Source organism: Gobio gobio (assembly GCF_949357685.1).
Source record: "Gobio gobio genome assembly, chromosome: 18".
In the NCBI taxonomy this organism is placed as follows: Eukaryota; Metazoa; Chordata; class Actinopteri; order Cypriniformes; family Gobionidae; genus Gobio; species Gobio gobio.
Window position 1 is genome coordinate 43450348 of NC_137111.1, and position 21556 is coordinate 43471903.

The 21556-nt window shown below is 41.1% G+C and overlaps 2 protein-coding genes across 2 annotated transcripts; one reads left to right on the top strand and one right to left on the bottom strand.

Moving 5' to 3' along the window:
- Positions 1–1375: 1375 nt before the first annotated feature.
- On the bottom strand, positions 1376–12453 carry rsrp1 (arginine/serine-rich protein 1). The gene is made up of 5 exons (XM_079841990.1): positions 12189–12453; positions 4584–5138; positions 3706–3872; positions 1825–1908; positions 1376–1745 (listed from the first exon to the last, which is right to left on the bottom strand). The coding sequence occupies exons 2-5, from the start codon at positions 5128–5130 to the stop codon at positions 1605–1607; spliced, it is 939 nt and encodes a 312-aa protein (XP_079698116.1). The 5' UTR covers positions 5131–5138; positions 12189–12453; the 3' UTR covers positions 1376–1604.
- A 728-nt stretch (positions 12454–13181) lies between these two features.
- On the top strand, positions 13182–21188 carry mgst3b (microsomal glutathione S-transferase 3b). The gene is made up of 4 exons (XM_079842579.1): positions 13182–13464; positions 13581–13703; positions 16960–17032; positions 20705–21188. The coding sequence occupies exons 1-4, from the start codon at positions 13339–13341 to the stop codon at positions 20803–20805; spliced, it is 423 nt and encodes a 140-aa protein (XP_079698705.1). The 5' UTR covers positions 13182–13338; the 3' UTR covers positions 20806–21188.
- Positions 21189–21556: the final 368 nt, after the last annotated feature.

A 21556-nucleotide genomic window follows, 5' to 3' on the forward strand; every position in this document is an offset into this window, starting at 1 on the left:
TCCTCTTAATTACTCTTAAAGATACCCATATGTCACATAACCTGCTTTCTGGAATACCCCCCAGGATTAGTTTCGAGTTGACAAAACCAAACCAATCTATTCAGGCTTTGTTGGTGCTGATCATCAGCTTTCTCTGTCAACTCAGGCTTTGATCCTGAGTTTAGCTGTGACATCAGTAACAGCCAATCACACGCTGTGGATCAGTGAAACTGAGATTCAGAAGCAGCACAATTCACTTACACTTAATATATCATGATTGAAAAATATTAAGAATTTAAACAAATTTACACTGCAAGAGGAAAATAGCTGTCTATGAAAGAGGACAACTTAAAGAGAAGTCTTACTTCGTCAATGCAAGTAAAAAGTTATGAAATTAGTTTAGTTGATATATAGTGAGAATTGAACATTTAAGCTCACATGTAGTACATGTTATAGGTTTATTTGCATGACCTTTATATAGGCTATTTTATTAATTTTAACTAAGTGCCTATTAATGATTGATTACCTAAAATGATACATGAGTAATTGATTAAGGGTATAATAATTACATAAATGATATCTAAATCATTCAAAATTATTATTTGAAATAAGCATAGTTAAAAGCCAGACGCTTAAGTCTTTAAAAAACATTTGCTATGTAGTGACCTTTAATTTGGAGTAGAAACAGGGGGAGTGACTTTATTGCATCAGAGGTGTCACTTTGCTCACAGCTGATTGGTCCAGTTTCAGTTTGAGCTCTCTTATCCAGAACATAACCTGCCCTGGAGCAGGTTAGTAAATTACTATGGAGATGAACACTGCTAAAAGCCAAACCACTTTAATGGTACCTAAAAAACTCAGGATTGGCACAAACTAAGCTTAAACATATCTGGCTAGCCAGCTAAACCGGCTTCATGGTATTGGCTCCAGCAAAATGCCCTCTTCATATTGCAAACATTAAGATATGAATAATGTTTAATTGGGAAATAATCTTACGAAAATGTCACGTCTCTTTTTACACCCATATGTATATTTAGCATTTTTTGTCATTTAATATGTGGTTAAAATGTCACGTTGCAAATAACTGCCTAAAAATAGCCTACATGTTCTTATAAATAAATCATATATAATCCATAAATGTTGGTGTAAAATTACTATGTTCTAAGTTATGTTCAAGACACTCACCCAGCTTTGCATTATTATTGTTATCTATAACAACTTTGTGTTTGAAGTCTGATTTGTCAGATCAAAATGCATCTCCGCTTAACACATCAGGATTGTATTGTTGTTTGTGAACTATGATTATGTCCAATTTAGCTGAAACATTCATAACCTCAGGTAAAATGTATTACAATTCTTAGGGGGAGAAAATGTACACACCAGGATTTTTATTTTTGCAGTCTTTATTCAGAAACACCCACTGTACAGCACAAAAACACCAATATGTACACAATATTTCCCACCTGTTTGACATCTTCTTGCCTTCTTCCAATTAAACCAACTTTATATCTGAAAGAAAACATGTATGATGAATTCAGATGCTCCCTACTCACCCACCCCGACCCAAGTGTTCACTACACAAACTATTTACACTATTTACAGTCTTTTTACACCATTGCTGAATCTCAGCGTTTATTATATTTAGAAGAGGATTTGCCGATGGGGAGCCACTGTCCATATGGCTTCCTGTCCGCCACGCTGTCGGCTCTCGACGTTACCTTACTGTCATGGAGCATCGGGCTGTTTGAAGGTTTGGCAACGGCATTCTGTGAATATAAAGAGGTACGATCAACTTTAATATTTCAGTATGATCATCATATTTTGACTAAGGTTTCGTGAACTTACATTGAGGCTGAAGGTAATTGGCTTTCTGTTGGGTGACGTCTGAGAAGTCTCTGCCTCACCGTCATCAGTGGCAACACCGTTTACCTAAAGGCAACAAAAAGGGGATATTGACCACACTGTCTGCTTGATATAAACCTCACTTTAGTGTCACATGATTTAAAAAAAAACCTTCATCATGGGCTCAAATCATGCAAAAGAAGCAAATTGAAGGGACTGTAATGCCAGTGCTGCCCTTCTTATAAGTCTGACATCAAAAACACTATTCACCCTGGCGTAATAGTTTACATTTTCAATAGTATTTTTACAAGCAAAAACAAAAATCTATACACAAAGGCTTTGTTCACACTGCACCCATTTTCCCCCAGACCGACTGTCTGCATTGTCATTTTCTAAGTAATGAAATAAGACTCCTAAGGCATCGCAATTTACAAATTTATGCAGCTTCTGAAGTTAAGTTTTACACTTCATGTGAATAAATGAGTTGGAATAAATAAAAAAATAAACAATTCAAGCCAAAATACAATATCCAAAAGTTACATTTTATACTGATGCCTTTGTAAAAATTGGATTTCTTATTAAATACATTTTTTTCTGCATGATACAAGCCAATAAACAGCTCTGAATTGGTCAAAAAATAAATAAAAAATATGCTGCTTATGAACAAAGCCAAAAAAATGATTAAATGAGTATATTTTTCCAAACCCCCATCCATCACTGTAGAGTAAGCTCTGTCTGGTCTTCACACACGCTGAACAGAGGAAGATTCTGGTAAATGACAACCCAGTTCAACCATCAACAAACACAAGTCATTTCCTGTCGTTCTAAAAGCAGTAAAGTAGACCTCTGTTCAAAAGTTTGGGATCGGAAAGATTTTTTACGTTTCTGAAAAGTCTCAACAAGGCTGCGTTTATTTGATCAAAAATTCAGTAAAACAGTAATATTGTCAAAAATGATTAACATTTTTAAAGTAACTTTTCTATTTTAATATACTTATAATGCAATTTATTCCTGTGATGATTTGGTGCTTTAGTAACATTTCTGATTAGCTTAATATTCTTTGTGGTAACCGCAAATCTTTAATGAATAGAACGTTTTAAAGAACATTATAAATGTATGTCACTTTTGATCAATTGAATAAATGTATTAATTTCTTTGAAAAAACAAATTCTACCGACCACAAACTTTTCGTACATGTGCTGTTGTGAGGTGGCTGAAAGTGGCTCAGCTCTATGTGAGGTCAATCTAATGCATGTGGTCTGTTTTTGTTCCAAACAAGACTACCGCTGACATCATACACGGTTACTTAACCTTTGCAGTTGTGCATATAAGACTTAAAGCTGGTGTCATTCAAGTCATGTGACCTCCCCCTCTCTCCCTCTTTGTCCAAAGGGTGGAGGAGTTTCAGCTCTACAGGAACAGAAACGATACAAAAAAAACAAAGCAATTGAAGCTAAATGCAGCTCCTCAATACAGTGAGAGGAATAATAGCCATGTGCTCATTCATTCACACACACAACTCACACACACTCACACAAGTACATACTCTTTAACATGTACCGTTACCTAATCCGGACATGAGCTGTTCATCATTCCATTAAATCCATCAGGCAAAATCATTCATGTCTGAGGAGACAGATTACATGGTGACCCAGGTTGGGTAAGAACAGCGCGCAATCACATTTTAAACAGACGCGTTTCAATGGGTTAGTCAACGTCCCGAGATCACAAGTACAGATGAGAATCTTACTGGAGAAATTAGCTGAAATTCTGTTAACCGTTCGGGACATTCATGCAAAATTACAGAATTCTAACACTGGGTGTGTGTTAGTAACACATCTGCAGTCGTGTGTGTGTGTGTGTGTGTGTGTGTGTGAGGCCCACCTGTACAAATGTCCTCTGTGGAGCCAGGTCAGCCCTCACCCTTTCCTCTTTATCCGATGAAGATCTCTTCTCCTCCTCCTCCTTCAGGCTAGCTGGCAGCTCCAAGTTCTGCACTCCCAGAATCCTGGCAGCATTTGCTTTGGCGACATCCAACAGATACTTCTTCTCTGTGGGAGATTTTAAGATCACGCCAATTAAAATTTTATAAATTACGTCATTGGTCAGCATTATTAACTACTGTGCCCAACTACACAAAAATAAAATAAATAATAATTTTCTTAATCTTTATTTTTGTCTCGTTTGTCAATAAGACACCTAAACATTTATATATTTGATACATTTACTAAAGAAGCAAAATTGCACAAGATATTAAATTAATTTCATAGTTTATTTTTAATAATTATACTTATTACTGCTGTTATCATTTTAAGAAGTATTTAAAATATTTATAAAAGTATTAAGTACATACATATAATGCTGTCAAATCAATTAATCGCGATATATACATGCATGTGTGTGTATTTTATGTGTATACATAACTATACACAGTACACACGCTTATATTATGTAAACACCAACTTATTTTGGATGCGATTCAATCGTAGCTAATCAATTTGACAGCACTAATATAATTATTATATTATATATACATATATATATTTTATATAAAAATATACAGAATTAAAAAAAAATTGATATACATTATAATTATTACCATTATTATTTTCAAAAGTCATTCATACGACTAAGTGTTCTAAAAATGAATGATAACTTGGTCTGAGGAACAGACTGAAATGTAGATTATTAACAGCTGTGGTCAGAGTTCTGCTTTTGTCTTCCATGTATCATATTTAAAAATAAAGTGACGTTGATCTTACCCTCATGGCTGAGGCGGATGGCAGAGCGTTCAGGGCTGCGAGACCGGCTTCTGTATGCCCTGAAGTTCTGGGGTGAGCGGGAGAAACGGCACCGGTACCGCCCCGCAAACCTGCTTCCCCTCCAGTAGACCGGAGAGCGGCTGCGAGAGCGGGATCGGGATGGAGATCGCCTGGAGCGTCTGGAGTATCTGTAGGGAGATGGAGAAGGACTGCGACGATGGTAGCGTCTGCGGTGGGATGGACCCTCTGGAGTAGGGCTGTAGGAGCGAGAGCGGGCGCGGTAGCGGCGAGGGGGAGAATAGTGCCTGTGGCGGCAGCGTGAGCGGCCCGAGCAGCGCGGACGGGAGCGGGAACGGGAGCGTGAGGAAGAGGAGGAGCTGTCAGAGGATGAGCTCCGGGACCTGCGGGAGGAGCGGCTCCCTCTGCTGCTGGAGTACGAGCTGTCGCTGTCGCTGCTGCTGCTGGAGCGAGAGGAGCGACCGGATGGAGCTTCCTGATCAAAGATGAGGTTCACACGCTCACGCCTGGGGCTGGCTTCCTGCTTCATGATCAAACCTACAAACATAAAAAAAACAAACAAACACAAAGCATTAGATATTTCTCATTAACTAACAGTAAATCAATCAGTTCACATTCAGTGATAAATACATCCTTTGATGCTCAATTTTGCATAAATCTGTATGTGTTGCTTTGTATTTCTTTTGTTTTCAATGTTTTAAAATTCCCTGACATTTCCATGTTTTTTTATGCGGGAACCTTCATGCATTTAAATAAAATAATTTTTAAAAAAAAGACAATTTGTAGAAAACTATTCCACAGTGGGCTCTGTGGCACTATTCACACTTCATCTATTTGTGTCTGTAGATTTCAGGCAAAACATGTATTAAAGACTGCACCAATCTATTCCTATGTATATTCTGAAGGTTTTACGAAATGGTTTGTTCAAATATGCTTGGTTTATATAACATTTTATTCCTAAAAAGTTGATTTTTGTTTCTGTCTGTTGACAGCAATTTCTGATTTATGGAATTACCACAAAAAATATTTATATATATATTTATATATATATATATATATATATATATATATATATATATATATATATATATATATATATATATATATATATATATATATATATATATATATATATATATATATATATATATATATATATATATATATATATATATATATATATATATATATTTATATATATATATATATATATATATATATATATATATATTTATTTATTTATTTATTTATTTATTTATTTATTTATTTATTTATATCACACATAGGAAAATCCCCTCTGTAAAACCATTTAACTGAAAATAATAAAACAAGAATTAAGAACCTGGCTTTAAATTTAAAAATGTTTAGCTTTCTGTTTTGGAAATATATGCAAATTAGTAACGTTACGTTATATAAGCCTTATGGGCGTATTTAAACATAACACTTCAGAAACCATATTACAAAAAAGATGTGTCTTTTGGTGATATATACACACTTGTCAAACTTATATTCAAATAATAGTTTGGGACATTTATTTTCTAATGAAACCTGACGACGATAACAATAAAAATAGCAGCAATGAGCAAGCAACGCTGAAGGAGAATGTTCTGGAACAAAAAGTAGGTCAGGTGACGTTGTGTAACAGTCTCCGCCCCCTCCTGTCAATCAAATTACACAATCTGGACTGTAGAACATTGCGCAAGAAACTGAAAACACTGTAATAATTAACCAACGGTAATAAAATATGACTCTGGTAGAATCGTACTCGGTTACTTAACGTAACCTCGGTTCCCTGAGATAAGGGAAGGAGTACTGCGTCTTTAAGACGCTATGGGTAGGTTCTCCTACTCTCGAATATACTGAAGTAATTGTAAAATCACGCAGTGCTACTGCCCAGTCAAAACAGTGTCGAGACATCTCGCACGCTATTGGCTGGCCAGTGGGAACTGCATGAACCAATGGCAGAACAGCGTAATCTGAGCGAACCAATGGGCACAAAGCCCGCGAAGCTGAGCGCAAGAGCCCGCGAAAGGGGCATATAAAATACGCTGTAACTGTCAAAAACGTCAGGTTAAATCGACTGAAGCGACGATCACCCGAGTCAGCGCCATAGCACGGCCGTCTACGCAGTACTCCTTCCCTTATCTCAGGGAACCGAGGTTACGTTAAGTAACCGAGTACGTTCCCTTTCGAACGGTCAGTTCGTACTGCGTCTTTAAGACGCTATGGGAGCCTATTTAATCCCGCCGTGCTATGATAAGCGCAGTGACATGTACTCCCTCAAGTTTGAACACTTATTAGAAAGGGCTCAAGACTAGAGTTACTGACACATCATTTATATTAATAATATATATGTACACACGTCTTATACAACTGGGCTCATAGAGGCCGGTAACTATAAGGAATGTGTAAGCATTGAAGCATATGAAGGCCCCAATGCCAACTTATGACGGGGACGGGCTTACAAGGCCGTCTGATATTCATTAGGCCGTCTTAGTATTTTTATACAGCGAAGACTTGTGCCTGCAGTGCAGGGACATCCAGACTGAAGAATCTGGTTAAAGTAGATGGTGAGGACCAACCTGCCGATCTACAAATGTCACCCATAGAAAAAAAAAAAAAAAAAAACTCCACTAGACCACGCCCAAGAGGAGGCCATGCCTCTGGTGGAGTGAGCTTTGACACCTATGGGGCATTGGAGGCCCATAGTGTCATATGCTAACGCTATCGCGTCCCCTAGCCATCTGGCTAGGTTTTGTTTGGTGACCGGAAGTTCCCTAGTTCGGTCACCAAAACTTACAAAGAGCTGCTCCGACTGTCTAAAGTGGGAGGACCGCTCAATATATGCTCTAAGCGACCTTACAGGGCCGAGCAGGTGTAACTGTCTCTCATCCTCCGAAGTGGGGAGGGCAGAGAGAGTGATTACCTGTGCTTTGAACGGTGTTGAAAGCACTTTAGGTACATAACCATGCCCTGGTTTGAGGATGACTTTGGAATCGCCTGGGCCAATTCTAAACATGACGCGTTCACAGATAACGCTTGAATGTCACTGACACGCTTAACAGATGCCAGTGCTAGTAGCAGGGCAGTTTTCAGCGAAAGTGGCTTTAATTCAGCCGTCTGCAGCGGCTCGAAGGGAGGTCTTTTTAGTGCTCTTAGGACCAATGAAGGTCCCAGGATGGCACCGTAGGAGGGAGAAGGGGGTTAAGCCTCCTGGCTCCTTTTAAGAATTTTATGACCATGGCGTGTCTGCGTACTGATTGGCCAGCTATAGGCGTATGAGATGCGGCGATAGCTGCCGTCTAGACTTTGAGTGTGGATGGAGTGTGTCCTGCATCCAACATCTCTTATAGAAAAACAAGAATTTGTGATATCTCGCCTGACACTGGGTTATAGTTCCTGACTGAACACCAGTCAGAGAACACTGACCATTTAAGGGCATAGAGACGTCTAGTAGACTGAGCTCTAGCTTCACTGATGGTGCTCAAGACACTCACTGGGAGGTTCTTGAGCCCCCCTTGAGTTGCCAAACATGTAACGCCCACAATTTTGGGGTGGGGGTGCCGGATTGTCCCGTTCGCCTCAGAAAGGAGATCTTTCCTTAGGGGAACTGGCCATGGGGCTGCTGATAGTAACTGAATCAACTCGGGAAACCTGATGTGGGTTCGCCAGAGTGGAGCCACTAGCAGGACTGTGTGCTCGCATTCCCTGATCCTTTTTTAAAATCTGGGGAATGAGCGGTACTGGTGGAAAAGCATAAAGTATGCAGCTGGGCCATTTGTGGGCCAGCGCATCCTTGTTCTTTGAAAAATAGATTGGGCAATGACAGTTGTCTTCGGAGGCGAAGAGGTCGACCTCTGCCCTCCCAAATTTAGGAATGGATGGCCCATTCCCCCGGGGACACGAGGCCCCTGGAGAGCATGTCTGCTCCCTGGTTCAGTCTGCCTGGCACATGCACTGCTTTTAGTGAATGTAATTTGCCTTTTGCCCATAGGAGGAGATGTCTGACCTGTTGGTTGAGCCATCTCGACCTGAGCCCGCCTTGGCGGTTTATGTAGGAGATCACAGTCGTGTTGTCCGTGCGGACTAGAACATGGTGACCTGAGAGACGTGGTAAAAAAAAAGTCTTGAGGGCTAGCACTACTGCCAGCATTTCTAGGCAGTTTATGTGCAACCGTGACTCCGTGCTCGACCATGAGCCGAAGGCCGGTTCGCCCTCGTACAGAGCGCCCCAAACTGAGTTGGAGGTGTCCGTGGTGACCACCATCCGTCTGGAAACTGTTTCCAAGTGACCACGGGGCCAGGGATTTGACACAGCCGCGGCCCACTTTGATCCAAAGCTGGCCTGAATGCCACGCTTGGGAAGGAACCCGTGATTTCAGCCAGTACTGCAGGGGGCGCATGTGCTTCATACCCAGCGGAAGTACTGGAGAAGCTTTTGCCATTAGGCCTAGCATTCTCTGAAATTTTTTAGGGGTGTGTAGGTTCCCATTTTGAATGAACATGCAAGCTGCTGTGTAGTCAGAGCGCGTTCGTCCAATAGCCACGGCCTCATTTGGGCTGAGTCTAAAATCGTTCCCAGGAAGGAGGTTCTCTGCCTGGGAAGCAATGAGCTCTTGGCTGTATTTATTCTGAGACCCAGGCATTCTAGATGGCTGAGTAGCATAGATTTGTGAGATTTTATTTCTTCCTCTGACTGGGCCAGTATGAGCCAGTCGTCGAGGTAGTTCAGAATGCGCAGTCCCGCTTGTCTTAAGGGGGAGAGAGCTGCATCCATGCACTTCGTGAAAGGACAGGCCAAATGGCAGGACTGTGTACTGATAAGCCTTCCCGTCGAACGCGAATCTCAAAAACGGTCTGTGACGTGGGATAATTTGGATATGAGAGTAAGCATCTTTCTGATCCAATGAGAAAAACCAGTCCATCGGGCAGATTTGCGCGATGATCTGTTTTAATGTCGGCATTCTGAAAAGCCTTTTGATAGAGCCTTGTTCAGGTGTCTGAGATCTAAGATGGGCCTGAGGCCGCCATCTTTTTTTTTTTTTTTTTTTTTTTTAACTCGCCTTTATGGCGGTAGAATGCAGGGGAGCACGCATTAAAGCGGACTCGTAGTTTACATTCATTGCATGAAAAACATTCAGAACAGTATTTTTCTCCCTGACCGGAACAAAAACGGGCCGAGGGGAGAGATGTGACACTGTGCGGACAGCACTTATGTGTAGCGGCACACACCTGTAGTGGGCGCGTGCTCTACATATAGAGCGCTCTCGGCGTGAGCAGTAATCTGTGAGAACAGTGCTATGTGCAAGGTGCATGTATTTTAGTAAAGTCATTGTTAAAACACAGCGTTGATGTGCAGGCGAGCGTGTTTGACAACAGGCTAGTTGACTGCAATATTTACATCTCCAGTCGCCTGAACCGAGGGGATTGAGAGAATGTAAAGTAAGTCTGTAGTGGTAATCCGGCCACAGCAGGACTTTTGAGTGGTTCTATAGCGCTGAATTAAGTGCTTATATGCAGGGGTACACCCCATGTAGGGGACACACTGCCTGCAGTCATAACAGAGGAAAGAACTCTTAATTGTTTATTAGGATCACCAATAATACAGCGTTCTGTGTACAGGCGTGCATGTTTTATAACAGGCTCGTTTACTGAGAGAAGTGGTTGAAGGCTTGGCCGCCATTCACTAAATTGAGACTCACTGAGAAACCTGTGAGAGCGGGGCTCGAACCGGCAACCCTTTGTGCGAAGTACACCGTAACAGCAGAGGGCGTGGCTATGACGTAAGTCGCGCTCTTGACGGTGTTTTCAGTGTGTGTGGCGTGCGTGTTTCATAACAGGCTCGTTTACTACACTGTTGAACCTTTCCAGTCGCCTGAATAGGGGACTGAGAGAAGTGGTTGAAGGCTTGGCCGCCATTCACTAAATTGAGACTCACTGAGAAACCTGTGAGAGCTGGGCTCGAACCGGCAACCCTGTGTGAAGTACACCGTTACAGCGGAGGGCGTGGCTATGACGTAAGTCGCGCTCTTGACGGTGTTTTCAGTGTGTGTGGCGTGCGTGTTTCATAACAGGCTCGTTTACTACACTGTTGAACCTCTCCAGTCGCCTGAATAGGGGACTGAGAGAAGTGATAGAGTGAAAAAGACGCAGGGCTTGGCCGCCATTCACGACGCCATTATGCGCTAGACAGCGAGGCAGCAATGACGTAAGTCGCGCTCTAGATAGTGAGCGCGCTGGGAGAGAGAGAGGGGCGCACGCGCTGCCGCTGAGGAAGCGCGAGCTGCAGTGACAACAGCCTGTAGCGTAAGGCGCGCTCTCAATATCTCCAGCAGTCTGAGAGAAAGTAATGCGGGAAGCTCCGGCATTAGTTTGCTCGTCCACTCTGGCTTTCTCTGTCCGCGCGCTTCTTAGCGCGGCCCGAGTGAGAGAAGAGGAAGAGCGAGACATTGGTAATAGTGCGGATTCGTCTTCCTCATTGCCGCCGAATGAGACCAAGCCCTCTGCGTCGAGCGGAGGGAGCAGGTCCGATCGAGGGAACGTCACAGGAGAAACGTCTCTCTGAGGTGAAGACGAGTCACGCGGGCACTGGGCCGACGTGAACTCGCTAGCCTCGGTATACTCAGCCCTCTGGCTCCGCCGTTCTTTCCCGCCGAGGCTTCGGGCGGAAAGGGGAACGGGAGAGCGCGAGGGCCGGGGTCGCGCTCTGAAAAGAGCGCTATCCGCGAACGGAGGGAGGAAATGGGCATACCCTGCAGTGAGAGCAGCCGGACCCGGCGAGAGCAGCGTCCGCGTGGGCCTTGCCCAGACAGATCACGCACCCTTCGTGGTTATCCTCCTAGTGCAGGTAAGTACTGCACACAAGTGATATGTTTTCTCAGTATTGTACAAAAAGGATACACCGTAGTGTTTCACCAAAGAGCGCAGGGGAAAGGCGTGACAGCTCGCGGGATCGCTGGCGATTTGAGCGCGCTGAAATACAGCAGTCCGCTGACTCTCGCAGGACGTCCGGGCTGGTTAGTTCGCTATTCCGCTGCAGGCTCGTCAATTCACGGTGAAGGTGGTGTAGTTCGAGTTTATCAGCGAGGACCGTAGATCGTCGCTGAAGGAGATTAATCTGACGTTTTTGACAGTTACAGCGTATTTTATATGCCCCTTTCGCGGGCTCTTGCGCTCAGCTTCGCGGGCTTTGTGCCCATTGGTTCGCTCAGATTACGCTGTTCTGCCATTGGTTCATGCAGTTCCCACTGGCCAGCCAATAGCGTGCGAGATGTCTCGACACTGTTTTGACTGGGCAGTAGCACTGCGTGATTTTACAATTACTTCAGTATATTCGAGAGTAGGAGAACCTACCCATAGCGTCTTAAAGACGCAGTACGAACTGACCGTTCGAAAGGGAACCAAATGTCACAATCCATAATGCAAAAAAACAAATCTAAAAATGTGTCGTTCACTTTCTAATATTCACTGTTAAATTCAGCAGTGACTGTAACGTTAGATATATCCCAAACAACGTTAAAGTACCGTGTATAAATAACATTAAATATATATATTGGTAATTATAAGCAACATTTAGCTGTAACTTACCGTCAAAATGACTTGATCCAACAGCAAGACTTTATGAGAAAAACCCTCTAACGTTAGATCACGCGGTATACGCCTCGAGCGATTTCCAAACTGAAACGATTTTAACTCCAACACAAAAAAGCTGTGAAATAAACAAACGTTTATTGCCTCGTGTGTATCCTTTTTTTAGTGAAAGGAGGACGGTATCTCGAAACAAAGGGGTAGTCAGCAGCGCTCTCTGTGCCAAACGTCGTTTTCTCGCGAGTGGTTCAGCGTGAAGTGGCTCGTGTGCAGTGCAGACCGTTTTTTTCTTCAAACGAGACCCACTGACGTCATCGGAGATTTGGAAAATTCGAGAAGCACCACTTGGAAATTGTTTATCTTTTTTTGTCCTTTTAATTTTTTGTTAATGTATATCAGTTCAGTGTTGTTTCTTTTCTTCCAATTAAAAAAAAAAATTAACAAAACACCCCTTGAATAAAATAAATCCATCGACGCCAGTGTTTCCTAGTCATGAACCATGATTTTGTATTTTTATTACAAAGGGTTTTTTTTTCTTCTTTTTTCTCACTTTAGTACATTAAGTTCAATACCCTCACGACCAGGCTTTTCACTTAATCATGATCAATCAAACCTACGAACACAAAGCATTACCATGAGTAACTCATGAACTAACAGCTAACCTAAACCAATCAGTGATAAATACATCTATTACTGCTCAATGTTGCATACATCTATATGTGAATTTTCTCAGCAGACGCTTTCGATTTTACGATTTTTTTATGATAAGGGAACCTGACAATTTGAGTGAGATTTTGGTTTATTTTGGTTCCATTACTTTCAGACCAGTGGAAAGAAAACATCGACAAACAAACAAACCCACATTATTTTATCATACTTGAGTACATTACGACTTGAGTAATTTAAGAAACACTTTCATATACAATGTTTTTATCGTGTTATTTATAAATTCAAAAGTATCGTTATGTAGTATCTCTCGAGAGCTCGTGATTTATCGCGAGATTTACCTGGTTCTGAACTCGCCTTTTACACAAATAAACTCAGGGTTACGTGAGCTGCTGTTGCTGCATGATATAGCATTTTTTACCTCTCGAACTAAAGGAGAACATCTTGAGCGAGCGGACACAGGTCCTGACTATTGCATTTGAGAATGGCGATTGAGAACATGCTACAGGCCAACTTTGGCTATGCGATTTTTACATACGTCTATAGTTTTGTCATGTTATCATATCTCGGGGTCAAAGTTGGTGCTGCAAGAAAGAAGTATGCGATAAAGGTACGAAAAATCTTCACATGCAATGCATATTAGATTGCCGGAACTGATACTGATGCGTAGTTAACGTTGCATGTTTAATAGCTTCTGTTTAATGTGTTCTCGTGTTTTGTGTACAGTATCCCACCATGTACAGTGATAAGGAGCCCGTTTTCAACTGTATCCAGAGAGCTCATCAGAACACACTGGAGGTGTATCCACAGTGGCTGGTGTTCCAGACTATTGCTGCACTAGAGTATCCTGTGAGTAGAGCTGTATGACATCTACAATCCCAATTCTAAACTCATACAACTGCTGTAAATCTGATTTATAATATTGCATTTTATTTGTTCGGTTTAAGTTACCTATAAAAAGGTTATCATATAGCATATGGGCTATTTCCTGAAACATGATATATATACACCGATCAGGCACAACATTGTGACAGTGAAGTGAATAACACTGATTGTCTCTTCGGCACTTGTTAGTGGGTGGGATATATTAGGCAGCAAGTGAACATTTTGTTCTCAAAGTTGATATGTTAGAAGCAGGAAAAATGGGCAAGCGTAAGGATTTGAGCGAGTTTGACAAGGGCCAAATTGTGATGGCTAGACGACTGGGTCAGAGCATCTCCAAAACTGCAGCTCTTGTGGGGTGTTCCCGGTCTGCAGTGGTCAGTCTCTATCAAAAGTGCTCCAAGGAAGGAACAGTGGAGAACCGGCGACCAAGGCTCATTGATGCATTGATGCAAAAATTCTGATTTTTACATCATAAAATGTCATAATTTAGAAATAAAAGGAATTTTTTCTATACTGATGTTTGCCCTCTGGCTGAATGCCCTGTTTCAAGGGGCGTGTCTGCTGTGAGACTTCAGTAAAAACGCCCACTGTTGTGATTGGCTGACATCTTTGCATTTGAAATGAGCGGAGGGGGCGTGGTTTAACAAGGCTGTGCCAGAGAGACGGATGTCACTTCTCATCAGTTCTCTCAGCACGTCTCATTTCAGTGAACTGTTGTAGTTGCTAGCATATACTTCAGGTTATTAGTTTATTTCTAGTCGGAGGGACTGTCACTCATGTCAGAAAGTTATTAACTTTAGTAAATGATGGATCAGCGCTGACTCGAGACGCGAACAGTTTAGAACGATTCAGTCCGATTTGGTGAACTGGTTCGACCGGTACACTAAAAAGAACCGGTTCAAAAGAACGATTCGTTCCCTGAACCGGACATCAATGGACCAGAGACGGAGCGATTGCTAACAAAGTGATATTGTACTGAGTTATGAGAGCGCTGCCAGCGCAAGTTTATTTTGTTTGTATCTGAGAGTTCTGAATAAACACGAGTCCCAGTCACGCCGAGCCTGCCTTCCTCCTTATTACCAACTTTGTAACACATGTAATGTACCATTACAGTGAGATGAACGAGTTACGAGTAAATGTTGATTATGGCATTATTTTTAGATATTTTCCTATCATATGAAAAGTGTCAGTGACGCGCATTGAGTACACAGCGCAAACAAAGACACAACAGCAGTAATCGAATGTAATCCAGTTTATTGTGGGGATAGCTGGCTAGCCCGGATATGCTCACGCTTACCCCCCGTCTGCTTAATCTCGCTCCGCGTTTGGTGCCTCCGCTGTGGGCCAGATTCAGTACTGGGGGTCGGGGATGTTGAAGGCCGACCGGTCAGTGCAGCCAGAGCCTCGGTGTGTGTGAGGTTTATCTCTAAAGAGATTTGAGTCTGCTGATGTTGCGCAGAAACTCACGACTGTATGCACATTTTAGAACCGGACGTACAAAAACACTGACAAGATAGAAAACACGAAAACACTGTTCTGTCGGGGGAGAGAGAAGCCGCAGCACGAATAATAAAGTTCTGTGTGAACTTGAATAATTAGCTACACATCAGAAATCACTGATCACAGATCAGAAGGAACTGAAAAAAGACTTCTGTTTTCATTTGTCCATCCAAACACTGAGAAACTGCCAGCATTCACTCGTTCACAAGCCATGATCTCTCCAGGACAAACAAATGTTGCGCTCGCATGGGCGTGCCAAATTTTCTGGGCGGAGGAAAGGGAGGTAACCGTTCCTGTTATGACGTCAGAAAAATTCCAGATCAGCTGGTCTGGGCTCTCATTTTCTCAAAGGCAGAGAAAGACAGCCAGAACTCGGTTTACACCGATCAACATTTCTAGCCACTTGGGGATTTTTTCATGCCATGGGACCTTTAATGCTGGTTCTGATAGAAAGGTGTCAGAATACACAGTGCATCTCAGTTGTTTGTTGTGTATGGGGCTGCACAGCTGCAGACCAGTCAGGGTGCCCATGCTGACCCCTGTCCACCGTCAAAAGGACCAACAGTGGGCACATGAGCATTGATGCTTCGCTTACCTGGGTAACACATGGCACCAGGATGCACTATAAGAAGAAGTCAAGCCGGCGGAGGCTTTGGGCATTGTTCTGCTGGGAAACCTTGGGTCCTGCCATCCATGTGGATGTTACTTTGACACGTACCACCTACCTGAGCATTGTTGCAGACCATGTACACCCTTTCATGGAAACGGTTTTCCCTGGTGTCTGTGGCTCTTTCAGCAGATAATGTGCCGCCACAAAGCAAAAATGGTTAAGAAATGGTTTGAGGAGCACAACGAATTTGAGGTGTTGACTTGGCCTCCAAATTCCCCAGATCTCAATCCAATCGAGCATCTGTGGGATGTGCTGAACAAACAAGTCCGATCCATCGAAGGACTACCTCGCAACTTACAGGACTTAAAGGATCTGCTGCTAACATATTGGTGCTAGATACCACAGCACACCTTCAGGGGTCTAGAGGAGTCCATGCCTCAGCGGGTCAGGGCTGTTTTGGCAGCAAAAGGGGTCCAGCACAATATTAGGAATATTAGGTCATAATGTTATGCCTGATCGGTGTATATACAAAATACATTGGCTACATTAATAAAATACATTTTATGGAATTTGGTGGAAGATCATTAATTTTTCAGAATGCCCTCAAATTTTGTTGTCATCTCAAACTACTAGTGGGCATTTTGTCAAATCTGAAGTATTGAACTTCGTTTGGAGCAATAAAAACTTGCATATCAGAGAAGAAATTGGCATAATTAGTCTAAAAGAATCATATTTTTTTTGAAAGATTTGCATTTGTGAGTTTATAAAATTTATTTTAATTGTAATTCCAATTCAAAATCCAGTTTAATATCCAGTTTAATGTGGAGGTAGCCAATTAAAACTCACACTAAATGGGCTTGTAACTGAAATGATGTCTGTTCTAACCCCACAAGAGTTTATATATAATCTATCATCATTGTGCTTTGATCAAAACACTTGACCTTGATGAAGGGTGGAGCAGAAGGAAGTGTGATTGCAATAAATGCACTGTAAATCTCTGTTAAGTAAATGTTCATTTAGTCTCTTTTCATGTGCTCTCCTTCTCTCATATGAACACCCTCTCACCCAGTTCTCTTCTGCTTATCTTCCTTGTTTTATCTCCCATATCAGCTTGTTGCCTCTGTGTTAGGAGCCATCTGGGTTACAAGCAGATTCTCTTATGCCTGGGGTTACTACACAGGCGGTAAGTCTTTACAATGCACATTTAGGCCCTGTCCCAAATGGCACCCTAAACCATGGGTCTCAAACTCGCGGTTCGCGGGATGTTATTTTGTGGCCCCCTACTTGACATCAAAGTTTAGTGTTAGTGCGGCCCACGCTTGCTGCCTCCTTTGTGTGTGTGTGTGTGTGTGTGAGAGAGAGAGAGAGAGAGTTGGCTCGCCCCTCCCTCATGCAGTACAATTGGTTGACACCGCGTGATTGACAGGAACAGAATTTGAGGCTGATCAGACATTCAAATCAAATGTGGTCTAATGCTGCCTTCACATGCTATCGGAAATTTCCTAATTCCCACTTTAGAAGTCGTGATTATGAGCTTGTTGCATTCAAGTGCTTTGTTGTCGGAGTGAACAGGAATCATGGTTATTCACCAGGTTATTCTTGCCTATTTATTGGGAAAATCTTATTAAAACAGTGTTAATTTTGACAGCAAATTTTGATTTAGTTTTAGTCATAGTCTTTTGACTAAAATGCCATTTAATTTTAGTCATATTTTAGTCACCTGAATTTTAGTTTTTAGTTTTAGTCAAGTTTTAGTCAACTAAATATCATAAGATTTTAGTCGACCGCATCTACAGTAGATTTAGTATCCTTAAATCTAATGAGTTTAGTTAAATTATTATACATTAAGTATTTAAGCACTACATAACCGACTGTCACTTGAACTGACCTTTTGACATCATTTTGTTTTTAACATAAAAAATACATGAAAGAGCTCAATTCACTTTTTTGTTTGTTATTTAAAAACATCTATATAGTTTTTATAACTTTGTATTTCTGTTTTAGTTAGTAGGCCATATCAGGTTAAGCTAAAGCTTCAAATAAGTGTTTTTTATTTTATTTCAGTTAACATTTATTTAATTTCAAATAATGAAGATTTTTTAAAAGGTTTTAGTGAACTATTATAACCCTGATACTTTATTGAATATGTGTCAAATACTGGTCTTTCCTCCTGACTATGAATTAAATGGGAATGAAATGAAATATAGTTTATTGTGTAACAAAAAACAAATATATAATGCGTGACTTTTAATTATAAAAAAGCTCGAAATTGACTCTTATTTTGAAATGCGCCTTACTATTGCAGTTGCAGGAGCTCATTCAAGTTCAGATGAGGGATATAAAATATGCATTGTTACAACCGTCCAAAACATATTACTATATAAACATGGTAAAGTAAACATTGTCATTATTCATCAGCATTAGTTCATAAACAATTGCCTGGCATAAATGTGTGCTATTCATTGATTGTGAGCCGCTCTGGAGCGCTGGATTGGGTATGCGCGAGCCTGTAGAAGCGCAACAGCGCCGTGTTCTCCAGCGGTTAGATCAGCACGCTCAAATCAAATGTGTGCATCTGTTACACAGGACATCAGTTCTGACTGGATCTCTTCCCTAATCGTGTCTCCCTAACATTTTCGTCTCGTTTTTATTTGTTGACGAAAATGACAGTTGATTTTCGTCATAGTTTTTGTCATCCAGCACTAGTTTTTATTTAGTTATCGTCTCGTTTTTGACAGTGAAAAAAGGTCGTTGACGAAAATTATTCGTCAACGAAATTAACACTGTATTAAAAACAACATAATATGCACTGACAACCATATAAACATTCCAGATGTTCTGTAATTTCAGTCGAAAGGAAGGCTATTTTCGCTGTGTACCAAACATACAATACGCTTCGAATGATTACTCGTACATGTAAATATGCACTACATTAATGTCAAGACAAGACGATCAAGCTGTTTTGGGGAAAACACTGATAAAACCACACCTGCCACAGCAGTAGTTCTCCCCGCCTGCATGTTTAAAGTTTATGACATGCCCATCTCGGGAATTGGGGTATCAAAATTATTTCCGAACTTCCCAGTGGTAAACACGACATCAGAGGGTGTTCATGTGCAATTTTTACCTAGGAAACTCGTATTTCCGATAATTCCGACAGCACGTGAAGGCGGCATAACAGCGCGTCAATCTATCGCTTAATGCCATCTCGGAGAGAGACTCTATTCTTTCCGGTCAAATCACAAAACAAAATGCACCTGTCCATGCTCTTAAACGGTTAGTTCACCCAAAAATGAAAATTCTGTCATTATTTACTTACCCTCATGTCGTTCACGTTATTCAGATTTTTTTTTGCGCACAAAAACTATTGTAGTCGCTTCGTAAAATGATTGTAGAGCCACTGTAGTGAGATAGACTTTGTAACAACGTTTTTAGTGCCTTTTATCGGTCTTGTGAGTGTGAATGTACTGAATGCCAATGGAGGCCTATCTGAAGCCTTTCTCAGCCATCAGCTTTCAACAAAAATATCTTCATTTGTGTTCCGAATATGAACGGAGGTCTTACGGGTGTCGAACGACATGAGGGTGAGGGTAATTAATGACATAATTTTCATTTTTGGGTGAACTAGCCCTTTAATATACAATCATTGATGAACATCTTTGATTTTAATGAAGAAGAAAAAAAGAAACTATATGAGAGCGGATTAGAACCCGGAAACTTTGACACGGTTTACTAAAATTCTACCAGCTAGGGAACTCAAATGTTAACCACGGATCTATGTATTTATTCACTCGTGCGAAGAATCTCAGGACTAATAATATATTTGTCGCAAATTAATGCAAATATTGTTTGCAAATAGTCCCAAAAAGATTATTTCCCAACTAGAATTAGACCTAGAATTTCGTTCACTGTTCTGTTTGACCTGGTTACGGCCTTGCTTTCAATTAGTCTATTATTTTAAATAAAATTAAAATCATTCATTATTTCATTGTTACATAATTATTTAATTTCTACTGGCTGTATTTAAAAAAATAGAGTAGGCAAGAGAAGCCTATGTTCTGAAGAACCGTTCATGTTCAGAAGAAGCATTCGTGTTGAAGAACTGTTAATAATAAAGATTGAGAAGATTGGATCAGTTGTGCTCCTATTTATTTTTGAATACTTGAAACACTTTTTTTGTGGAATACTTCATGCGGCCCAGCCTGACCCAGAGTCTACCTCCCCTGGTAAATTGAGTTTGAGACCCCTGCCCTAAACCCTCACGGTCTTCCTACGAGTCCGCACTTTCATGACGTAATGCCGCTTTGACTGTATGGAAGAAGTCCGCTGCAGAATCCGCACCAGTGCGGGCTCAGCAGAAGTGGACATCGAGGGCGCATATCGACGGCAATGGGGGCACTCGCAAGCACCCTTCTGAGACTTATAATGGCGGCCATTGTAAGTCCACAAGACCGAAAGTGCACTTGAAGCGTGCCATTTGGGACAGGGCCATAGAAGCCTTCAGCAATTCTCAGACGTTTCTCAGGAGTTATCGCAAATGCGAAAGCACTGTACAAATGTGAAAAGCATAGCATTTATTTGTGCATTTCAATTAATTATAGATTGTATATTCAAGCATTTTGAATTGCTTTACACGTTTGCAAGATGCCAATATAAAAGTTAAATAAAACTGACCGTTTCTGCGTAAATAAATCAATTTTGTACAAAAGTGTTTTTATAAAACTGTTACACAAAACAAAGAAGTCTGTGTCTGCAAACCTTTTACAGTGTACATCAGTATACTTGTGTTTAGGTTGTTCTTTCAAACATTATATGAGTTTTAGCCCTCATCACAAGTGTTGTTTCTCTGTTTCAGATCCTGCTAAGAGGATGCAGGGTGCGTACGGATACATCGGGCTGTTTGGAGTCATTCTGCTCTCCATCTCTGTGGCTCTCAATCTGCTTGGAGTCCTTTAAGGGAAACACTATAACACATGCCAATCCTTACCACTAAATGTAGTCTTCAGCAAGTCTTTTTTCACTTTTTTACTCTGTTTTTAAATTCCAATGTTCCATCCTGTAATTTTGACATATTATAGAATATTTAATCTCATGTAATCAACTTTTCAGACTCAAGCTTTATGCTGTATTTCTCAGATTTCAATTACGGTGACCAGTTAAACATTTCATGGTGGTGTTTATGTGCAGACGACCTGGGTTTGAGTCCAGCTTTGGTCATTTTCCTTTGTGGATCACTGTCTTTACAGGATGTTTCAGGTGCTAAGCTAATAACCACTATAGGCAGCATATGTTGTATCGATAGATTCTGAGAAATTAATAATAAAATTTCTGTAAGATTCAAATAAACCATGTGTGAGTGCTTCATTGATTTAAAGCGAGAAAATGTATGGTGATCCTTCATACTGATTTTAGCAGTGGAACATGCTCCGTTTGTCATTTATGAAGTCACTGAGAGGAGATTATAAGGTTTAAAGGTCTTTTATTTGTGAAAATGAAATTAATTACATGATTCTGATCACTCTGGTTATATTTAAAGTGGCATATGGCTGGGCTTTAGGACAACTGGAGCGTTAAATCATTTATAAACAGACTCTAGAGCGTTACTAAGGTGTGGGTGGTTTCTATGACATTTGTCACTCCATATGGCTCCTTCCTTTTTTTGAGAAAGTCTTATAGATAAGAAAAGCATTAGCATCACTCTCCTCAG